Below are 11,125 nucleotides of genomic sequence, written 5' to 3'. Positions count from 1 at the left end.
CGACAATTATAAATTACAGAGTGTTTTAAATATAAGGAGTATGTGCGATATAAAATAGCGTATGCCACTGTCTAGTTTCCTAACTATCTCCAAAGATCCAAATCATATAAATCGCTTCGTCACGACGTGAAAGAAAGACAAACAAACAAACAAACAAACAAATAAAAAAAACACACTGTTACACTTATAATATTAGTAAAAAGGGTGTTCTATAATTCTGCAAACGGGATAACATATGAAAATCACCCACCCCTTAATCCACTTACTGCACACGACATCAATTTCTCTAATATATGTATATAGGTGTAATTATAGATATACAAATAAATGTTGGCACAAATAATTAACAATATTCAGCTGATATTCAAATGAATACTTAATATGTAATCGTCTTAACATGAATATTTAAAATAAAATAGTCATTCGAGTTCTTGCTACGTTACATTAAAACATACTTGAGATATGAGCTGCTTTGAATATTCAAAAAATATGCTAAAATGGAAAACTTCAAGGAACATCCTTTGTAATAAAACATAAGCATGTAATCGTTTGATTATAAAGCGTAAAATATTTTTTTTCATATAGGTGCATAGTTTTCTGTGAGGGACAATCATCTTCATGAAAAACAGACACAATTTTTTGCGTGAAATATTTCAAAACTTTTTCTTTATTGCTGCTTGATGTGTCAGATATGTTATCAATCATATAAACTATTTTATGTACATTACCAATATAATACATTTCGGTGTAGCAGGACCCCAAGGCTACTTGACAACTAAGAAAATCGAATAAAAAAGGATTATTAAATTCCGTTCACCCAGCCGAAAGTCTGAGGAAACAGAAACAAAAAAAAAACAGTTTAGTTGTGAAACTGCACCTTTTTTTGAAGTCATTTAAAAAAATTGTAGGCAGAAAAAGTTTAGGCAGAAAACACTCCGCTAGTAATAAGTGTAAATGGTGTAAATAGAAGTTTCAAATAGTGACATTAATATGCAATGCAATAACAAAGACTGTATAACAATGAAATATCAACATTGTAGCATAATAGAATTTCGGTGTATCTTTTAGCGGAACTGCAATATTCACTATTCTTTGTTTGACCGTAAAACCTCTTTAATCTATGCTAATTCCCAACTAAATGACAACCGCTATTCTCATTAAATTCCTCGACATGGCAACGCTGTCAAAGTCTGGACATTTTTAAACTTTTTAATCCACATAGTTGCTACCGAATCGCGTATTAACATTTCGCCGTGTTTTTGTTATCGGCTTTACAAATTGGGTTATTTGCGGTTATCGGTTTTAAAATGCCGGTTTTACAGCAGCTAAATAAGTTTTTTTTTATGTGACATTTGACAATGGAGCTACTTAGCGAGTTATCTTTATCTGTAAATTGTTTGCCAACTTCAGAGGATAGGGAAGTAAGAAAAGGCTTGATACGGGGAATTAAGGTACTTACGAAATGGAATGGTTAGTTTTAACAGAATATCGACGATGCGATAAAAATTTCGTATAGATTAATTCATAGAGAAGAGTATATTCTCGCTAATTTCTCTTGTAAGGAATGTTAAATTGCATTGCATTCTTAATTGACATTAAAATGAAAACAAGTTTTATGTAAAAACTATAACAAAATTACTTTAATTCTACAACATACTTGCGTTCAGAGAAAAGCGCCACCTAGAGGTATTGCTTCGTACTATAAGTGTTCCCTGAAACCAACCCTTACTGAAACAGTTTAACTTTAACTTGGATATGACGTCATTCTTCATAATATCAACAGATGGCGTACCTAAATTGTTTTATATGAGGACGGGGTTGCAGAAACTGTTACCCATTTTTTTTTACGAAAATTGCATGGGAGGAGGAATATGAAGGCACCTTTATTTTTGTTTTATTATTATTATGTTCTTGGAAGTCGGTTATAAATACTACGTGGGCTCAAAATATCAAAATGATTACCAATATTTTACTTACTAATACTATTTAAGAAAGAAATTATAAACTATAAAATTAAAAATAATTTAAAATGTATGTTGATTTGGTGGATTGTCTTTGTTTCGCGCTGTAACTGATTTTTGTGTCTGCAGGCAGGAGGGTACAGAGTGATACACGCTAGTTTTTAAGGGTGAAACATCTCATTCTCTTGGGAATTTCTTTATCCACGCAGGCAAAGCTGTTGGTAGCGGGTACTATTAAATGTGATTGACATAATTCTTACATGTACACTTTTACGTAATGGGTATAGATTGACCTAGGTCGTAGAAATTTATAATGAAGTCTCGACAATTCGAGGCCGCTATTTAAAAAGCATTTTACCGCAGAGCTACAAATGATCATTAACCCAATCCAATTAGAGAATTCCTCACCAATAATGTGAAGAACGTGAAAGGCAATGAGTTGTGTACCTACTTGTATATAGCCGTGATACCTCGTACAACTAATCATAAATAAGCCTCAAGAATTATTTAGTATAAACTACCATATACCACGGAATTATAGAGTAACGAAAATACGGTCGATTTGGGTCTCTCTTAGTTTATGGGAAAAACGACATTTACGACATAATATAAATAGGACTATCTACCTATCCGCCCGCGGCTCCGCTCGGATAGTCGGAGGAAATACCCGTAAAAATGACGGTACCCTAAAGATGGTATACAAAAATGATATCATAAAATATGCTATCCGTCGCGACATGAAGGAAAAAAAAACAAATTGACGCACTTTCGCATTTATAATATTATAATAAAGGTTTCATTCAATAAATGCTATATGTATATATGAAGATATGATGCTGAATGCATGTCTCTGAAATGGGAAAAAATAGCTTGACAGTGATTATGTAGATCATAATGACTAGACAGTATTTGATCACATTTTTTTTTAATGTTATAGCGGGCAACTGAGCTGGTGGTTCGCCTGATGGTAAACGATCACCACCGCCCATGAACATTCGCAGAGGCTCAGACGTCTGAAAATGCGCTTCCCGCTTTTAAGAGATGGAATGGACTGGGAAGGGTTAGGAGAAGGAAATAGGCCTCTAGCTCCCCCACTCACCGTACGAAACACAATAGGAAGCTATTATTTCACGCCGGTTTTCTGTAGGGTTGTGGTACTTCCCAACACATGTTTTAAATGTGTATTAACAAGTTTTAATAATCGCATTCTAAATCAAGTTACCTATTTAAATCTTTCTACACAAATGAGCTATTTTATAGTTGGCGCGGCAGTTGGCACTCTGGAAACAATCCAAGAGGATTGATTGATTGGGGTATGTCTTAATGGGGATCTACCCATATCTACCTAAAAAGGGAACCAACATAACATCTACAATCAAAATGCATCTACAACGCTCACATGTATTACACATAAGATAATTAAGAATTTCTCGATAACTACACACGTAGGTACAGTTTTAAAAACATTTCCATCGAAATTTTTCGTACGTTCATTATTAAAAACATAATTCACGTTTTCATGATAGAAAAGCAATAAAATTTCATTTAATGGCGCTGCGACCCGATAGTCTCGAGTCGCAACGCATAACTTCAAGAGCCAATTGTGCATGAAAATATTAATCCACGATGTTGTATAAATGTTCACGCGTTTTAACCATAGCTTTGAAATGTTATTAGTTATTACGTACGTAGTCCTAGCTTGGGCTTAATGTTGAATAGTAATTTTATTTGCAGGCTTTCTTATCGATACCGGCAACCTATCTTTTCTTAATGTCTACCCATCATACAAAATTCTACAATCTACACATTACTTCTTTACTTTTTCGAAATGAAAAATTCATTACGTCAGTCGAATCCATTTTAAATAATATCTTGTAATGTTTCAGTATATTTAAGTCAAAATTTGTATAAATTCACACATATCGAGTCAATGGAATAATAACAATTAATGTTGATATAAAATTTGAACAATAGCTACATCTTTTTAATTAAGGACAATTGTTATCATATGTGCTTATATATAATAAATGTTTTAAATATAAAAGTGACTGTTTATTCAGATAGTTAAAATAAATATACAGTAATTTTATTTATTCTTGCGAAACATTTTAAGTCATATGTTATTTCAAGATTTAAAGATGAATCCTACTAATCCTGCTAATATTATAAATGCGAAAGTTTGGTGAGTATGTGTGTATGTTTGTTACTCTTTCACGCAAAAGCTACTGAACCGATTGGAATGAAAATTTCGTACGTATAAGATAGCTGGACAACTGTAATAATATATAGGCTAACATATAGGCAACTTTTATCCCGATATTCCTACGGGATACAGACTTACGCGGGTGAAACCGCCGGGCGCAGCTAGTACTCTTATAATGAAAGACAGTAACGAGATAGGACATGCATAGGTACATTAGCAGAAAAAAAAGCTCAATAAATTAAGTAAATGTTAATAGATTTAATAGAGGTTTTCTTCGCAAAGGCCGAAGTTCCCGGGGAAGTACCAATTCAGATTCTTAAGGGGGTTATGGGGCCAAATAACATTTTCCTATCAAACACAAAATAATCACATTCGATTGAAAACTCACGGAGGCCAGGAGTGACAAAAAAAAACCTTTCGTTTTTGGGAATGTCGGTTAAAAGTACAGAAGGTTCTCGTATTCAATGATAAAGACAACAAATTTATCATTGATATAATAAACAAATAAATTCAAAACACGAACAATTTCATTAGATAATAATTTAATTGATTGCTACTATGATCAAATAAAGACAAGCATAATTAGTTAGATAAGATAATTTATAGATAAATAAATTGCAAACAGATTAGTCAACCTCATAATAGGGACTCCCATTTAGTGGTTAGAAGGGCATTCAAAAGGGTGATTGTTAGGAGATTTTATTAAAACTCTCATTATGATGGAATGTATGCAAATATTTACGGGTTAATCTCGGGAACTACTGGGCCGTTTTGGATGAGATTTGGTAAAGAGATAATTTCGAAGCCGACAAAATCTTCTCCAATCCATCCGCTACAATATAATTATATATATTGAGATGAATTAAATAAATCTATAATAAAACCAAATTCACTATATTAGTACTAACACGAAAAAAAATGAAGCACAATTATATAAATTGTGATACGGATACACGAACTCTAAACGAACGTAGCACGTTACCACAGAATAATAAGTACAAACGTTACACTTGCGATAACGCGCTAATTAACAATAATTACGATGACTCCTTGTGGCTGCTGTGAACGAATACCGCCACAATTATGCTAGATTAATCAATAATGCTATTAAGAATATACGAATACATTCGAGGCGTGCTCAAGTATCGCGCCGTGAATCCTCCACTCTATACTTCATAGTTTGCTGAATAAACAAATGTCAAACGCCGATCTTTTCCCGCCAAGTTTACGTCCATGATTAGGTTATAGGAATGCTAATCGTATTATTTCGCGATGAGCCAGTAAACCTTGGCTTGGTTGTAGGTGTGAGTTAATTCTAACGGTTTTTCATTGATAAACAAATTGTGTTATTTTAAATCATTTATGCATAACCTGCCACATATTAATTATTGACTTAGAAATTTTTACACAAGTTTATAAGATGTTACGATGATGATAAGTTCACTAAAAATATATAATATATTTAATATTTCTTTTAAAACTGAAAAACATTGATATTATGTTGTTCAACTGAGAATACCTGCAAGTAAATCATTAGGTCGGCCTCCAAGCAAGTACAAAATATCTATATGAATGAATGATTGATACAAGTCAATAAAAGAAAGGTGTCGACAAACTTTCTATTCTTTCAAATTTTATAAAGCATTTCAATGCTATAAAACGAAAAATTAAATTTTCATTATTTATATAGTTCATAGAACATTCTGCAGCATATATCTACTAACTATAGTTAAAAAGATCTCAGAATATGCAGGGGACAGACAGCAGAAAGTAACTTTGTTTAAGTATGTACTATTTGATGCCAATCACGATATGGTTGAAATAATGTTAAAGAACCATATATTTAGCATTATTTTCGTAACTAGTAGTCTGGTGGCTCACAGCTTTTTAATAGACATTATATCTTGGCTACTCTTCAAATGCCAATGATTGATGAATGAGTTTCAAAGTTTGTGAATCTGTGATGTTGTAAGGTATTTCACTGGATCTATTGAACTGATTTTAAATATTTGTTTTACTAATAGAAAATGGGGCCGTGCAAGTATCAGTAACCAGTTTTTACTAAAATCAAACCTTCTTTCACCATTGTCTATGTATCTGATAAATATTGACATCTAATAATAATTAATTAATGTGCAGATACAGTATTATCATAGTTACTATTTAGAAACAATTAAAATATTTTCGGTTTGTCTCTCTATCAGAGATATAGATATAATTTTAGTGTCACAGTAGTTGTCACATGGTGTATATGAAATCAATTGTACAAATGAGTTGCATTTACAGAAAAATAATGCATTAACTATAAATTATAAATTTTAAACACACCGGAGGCTCACTATTAAATGTTAAGTATTATAAATATCAGATTAAATATTATCATGACTTTATATAGATAAATAAATGTTAAGTTATAATAAATGCTAAATCCTTAACCTTTTTAATAGTCTTAGTTTCAGAGTCTACAATGTTGACCAGGCCATAGGAGAAACAACATTTTGAAGCAAGCAGATACAAATTCAAACTTAAGCTCAAACTGTGGATTTTCTACACAATCATTTCCATTAAAATGTCAGTTACTTCAAATACTAACTATGTATAATTGACAATATAAACATCCACATTACAACATTCACGCTACGTAATAATCAGTAGTTATATTGATATCTAGTAGCATTTTTATCACATAATGACATATGCGTTATGTTTTATCATTAGGCTGACAGATCTCATTGTTATAGTAATAGCTTCTGTATTATGTAACGGTAGATTTTTTTCCGTATTCAAATATGTTTTTAATATCATGACATTGAAAATATATATGACATTAAAATGATTGTATGTAGTAACTAAGTTATTAATAAATTATATTGTAGAAAAAGTATGATGATAAAAGTAACCACTTTAAAGTGAGATTGTTAAAAAAATATTAGAACTTTTTATACAAACAGGAAACAGATTGAGTTGCCTTTCAGATGTTAACTCACAAGCATACATTTATATATATTCCGGTATGAAAAACATCTTCTTATCTTGATTTCATCTTTTAATTCTTTATAATTCCAGGAATATAATAGCAGTAAAGTAAATTATAATATCTAATGGTACATTGGTTATTGCATGAGCATAGAACCGAGGGGTCCTGAGCTTTATTCTCAGTAGGAATGCACAAAAATAAGTCTTTGTCTGGCAGGATACAGAGACTGATCAGCTACTTGTCCATTCAGAAAAAATAAATCCGTGAAATGCATGCATATCATCAGATTTGGTAATTTTATAATTACAATAATTTAAATGTGTACCTTTATATGGGTCAATATATTTAATTAATATACAGAATTCTCTTCCTTTTCTTTTAGTTAGTAGGGTTAATATTGTTCGATACAAGAGTACCGAGACGATTTCATGGAAAAGCAACAGATCGGAGTTAAAAGATTCTGAAAAAAAGCACAAAAATAATCTGGGCATTCAACATGTTATAAGATATACATTATTAACTCTTACCTTGATACTACGTTATGATCCAAAGATTTTTCAACAAATACTTTTTATATTACCACCACAACACAAAGTACAGTTTGTAATATCTTTACAGAAAGTAAAAACGACGACCTAACTTTGAAAACAATAATGTTTCGCCAATTGAGCACACGAACTGTTCTTGATATTTGACACTCATATATAATAATATTTCATATTAGAAATATACCACAAAAATCATATTTTATATCACTGTTTGGAAAGTTTAATTTTTAGTGAACAAAATAAAATACAACAAAACAGTGCTACGTTCGAGATTATTGACATAAAGCTTTTAACCTCATCTTAGAAATATTGTAAGAATATTGAAAATACTGTTAATAACATAGGGACATTTAGCACTTTCATTTAAATAGTACTGAACACTAATTTAAATCTTTATCTGCTATTCGTACAAGTACAACAAAACGTGAAATGTCCATGTCCAAATACAGACAGAATGAATTTATGCCAAAATTGACAGCTCCATGGAATTAAGAAATACTACGAACCACAGATTAAACTAACCAAAATATGCATAAATCGAGTGTAAACGAAAGTAAGTAATGTATACATATAGTGTGTCTATGCAGTATCAAGAATGTTTCTTTCTAAAAATTACCAGGACATGGTTGCTATATAGAATTAAACATTTTTAACAGATTTTAAAACAAAAACTTTATTTTTAAGATTGCAATACCTGGCGAATTGTTGTTCAAATCATTTTGAAAGATTCCGTAACCGAAGGGTAAAATGGGAGTCAAATAGGTTTCGACAGTTGGGCCAGCTCGAACCAGGGAAAGTACCACACCCCCACAGAAGATTAGCGCGAAATAATAGTATGCTACTGTGTTTCTTTCGGTAAGTGGGGGGCTGGAGGCCTGCATCCTTTTCCATACAATTCCTAGTCATTTCCTTTATTCCCTTCATCAATCCTCTTCTTATCCCTTGTCCAGTAAAGTTGGCAATTCATTTGAATAACATATAGTGAAATTTTCATTCATAATGTATTTCTGTTACTATTTCAATGACAAATTATAAATAATCAAGTTTAAGTAACGGATGGCACGGTTTTTAATTTTAAGTGTCCGAATATTCATCATATGGTAAGCAGATAAGTCTATTTGCTGGCGTAAAGTAAAATATTAAAAGGTACCTATTATTATTGTGTGTATCTCACGGAAATTAATTGTTGTGAAAAGATGAAAATTCCATTTAATATTTGCTTAGCAAAATGTATTTGTATGAGCGAATGTAGCTCTTTCTTCGTATCGCCTTTTTGTTGTTCCCAGAATTGAATAAACCACATAAATAATATGCTTTGTATTAAGCAATTTAGTTGATTCTGTTATCTAAGCGTGCTCATTAGTTTTTTGAAACTAGGCCTACTAATAATAATTAAACTAAACCTGTAATTTTATACTTTTTATAAACAGCAAGAGTTTATTTGTTTTTTTGAAAGCGCTTATCATTTGAACTGAAAAAATATTTTACCACGTCCGTGATCCCTGAGTGCTATAGGTTATATACGATGCTACTCTATGATTGATTATAAACTCGTGACTAAGCCTAAAAACTTACACTTTTAAACGTTAAAATATATATACGTATATTCCGTCTTAATTTGCATCATGACTAGCAACGTAGGATTATAATTTTTATCGACAGTTTTTCAAAGCAAATCAACTTCGGCATAGTTTTTTTGCCGAAAGTTAACATCAGACGCAGCGAAATTTTAGGAAAAATACTCCCATTGCCGTTATAACAAGCCTATCGTTATTTAAGCGTTTTTTTAAGAAAATAGGTACAGTAGAAATTAGTTACTATTGTTCTAAAAGTAGGCATTCATAGTTAATCCTTTTGATGCGAAGTCAAATAAATGATTTAGGCGAAATAAAGCGAGTGGAAATATGATGGAAATACCTACATTTTCTTCCGACAATCCATTGGGATGTCACATTCATGATAAAATTGTGCGCGTGACTTTCGCCATTTGATGTGATGGACTGATCGCCCACCCTACAGTTGATATAAACGGCAAAACCATATTATTCAATGGAAAACGCGCTCTCAAAAGAGTATTATCTGATATTATATTCAAAACGTGTATTTAGTGGACGTTATTTAAACAACGTTTAAATATAATTTGCACCTTTTAATAAAATATAAATTATAATTATAGTAAAAAATACAATTGCTTGATAAAAGTATGCTAATTTATATAATACTCTTAATTACTATATAACACAACATAATTACATTATTATTGAAGACTTTATTTACTCGCCGTTTTACTACGAACTATCATGATAGACGGCATTTTGTATGTAACGGCTAGAAAAACGATTTGAAAACGTGTGACAAAAAAACAAAGACTAAACACAAGCCATTCAATTCATTCAAACAGTTAATTAAACGGCGCCGTTTAATAAAATGCCTACGATCTCTCGACCTACAACCTGTACCATGTGATCATTTAAATGAACCAGATCGATCCTTCTGAAATTAAAGTGTTAAAAAATATTTGATTATACATGCTTCTACAGTTGCCTTTATAGAAACAGACTATATTTCAGGTTCAACTTTCATTGGTGTCACTTTCAGTCTTTTAGCAAGCGCTGCGCTGGATTCAATCTGCTGTTTGACGTACGATACGGTTCCTTTAGCATCTGTTAATTCTGCGTGTTTCTTTTCCTTATCCCCTGGTGCTAAGACCGGCGAACTTGGATCCGCCTGTAACAAAAGTTCTGTATGAATTATCTAACTCTATCGATTTTATTTAAATGAATTCAATTTATGTCACTTGTGAGTTGTTTGACACCCAAGTGCTATCTAACGCTTTACTTTTGTTACTTGTATCTTTAAAAATTTTACAGTCTGCAGGTAAAAGCATTCGTAGAATTATATTTAAATTAATTAATGTAGTAATGAGTTAATTACATTGACAATACATACAAGGAAATACGTAAAGTTGTAATTAAAATCTTATTAATTCATCATACATAATTACAAATATCATAATGAATATCATACCGGTTCTAATTCCCTCCAATGGTGTATACAATCTGTAAGACGATCCCCAAACCCAGGGGCGAAACATTCTGGATCTAAAGCCACAAAACAATGACCTAAATTGGCCGGCCCGCCGTCACCGCTGTGTGACCACGACCGAATGTGGTGACCGTAATTTGAACCTGGTAATTGAAATAACTATTTTAAATATCAATGTTACTGAAGAGATGCCGTATGAAGTTACTTCAAACACTAACGTAAGTGAAGATAACATTGTGTTTGAGGATGATCATTAAGAATTCTTCATATAGAAATATCCAATAGAATATAGATAGAGCCTTATTTAAGTAAAAATAACATATAGCGGTAGATATAAGAAACTATCTAGAATGGTTAAATATTGTTACGACTATATTCATTTCATCATTCA

General features: G+C 31.6%; 2 protein-coding genes across 4 annotated transcripts in view; both read right to left on the bottom strand.

Moving 5' to 3' along the window:
- Positions 1-8,134, bottom strand: part of LOC119832005 (probable beta-hexosaminidase fdl) — a 72,508-nt gene extending 64,374 nt beyond the window's left edge. Inside the window, exon 1 of the mRNA XM_038355584.1 lies at positions 7,669-8,134. The gene's annotated coding sequence lies outside the window, so the exon portion shown is untranslated. The remainder of the gene's footprint in view (positions 1-7,668) is intronic.
- A 1,746-nt stretch (positions 8,135-9,880) lies between these two features.
- Positions 9,881-11,125, bottom strand: part of LOC119831976 (uncharacterized oxidoreductase YjmC-like) — a 7,731-nt gene continuing 6,486 nt past the window's right edge. For all 3 annotated transcript variants that reach the window (XM_038355554.1, XM_038355552.1, XM_038355553.1), the window contains exons 8-9: positions 10,717-10,877; positions 9,881-10,416 (exon numbers count right to left, since the gene is read on the bottom strand). In XM_038355554.1, coding sequence (XP_038211482.1) covers positions 10,249-10,416; positions 10,717-10,877 — 329 coding nt within the window. In that variant the 3' untranslated portion in view covers positions 9,881-10,248. The remainder of the gene's footprint in view (positions 10,417-10,716; positions 10,878-11,125) is intronic.

Source organism: Zerene cesonia, chromosome 14, assembly GCF_012273895.1.
Source record: "Zerene cesonia ecotype Mississippi chromosome 14, Zerene_cesonia_1.1, whole genome shotgun sequence".
Lineage (NCBI taxonomy): Eukaryota > Metazoa > Arthropoda > Insecta > Lepidoptera > Pieridae > Zerene > Zerene cesonia.
This window is presented reverse-complemented; position numbering and strand designations above follow the sequence as displayed.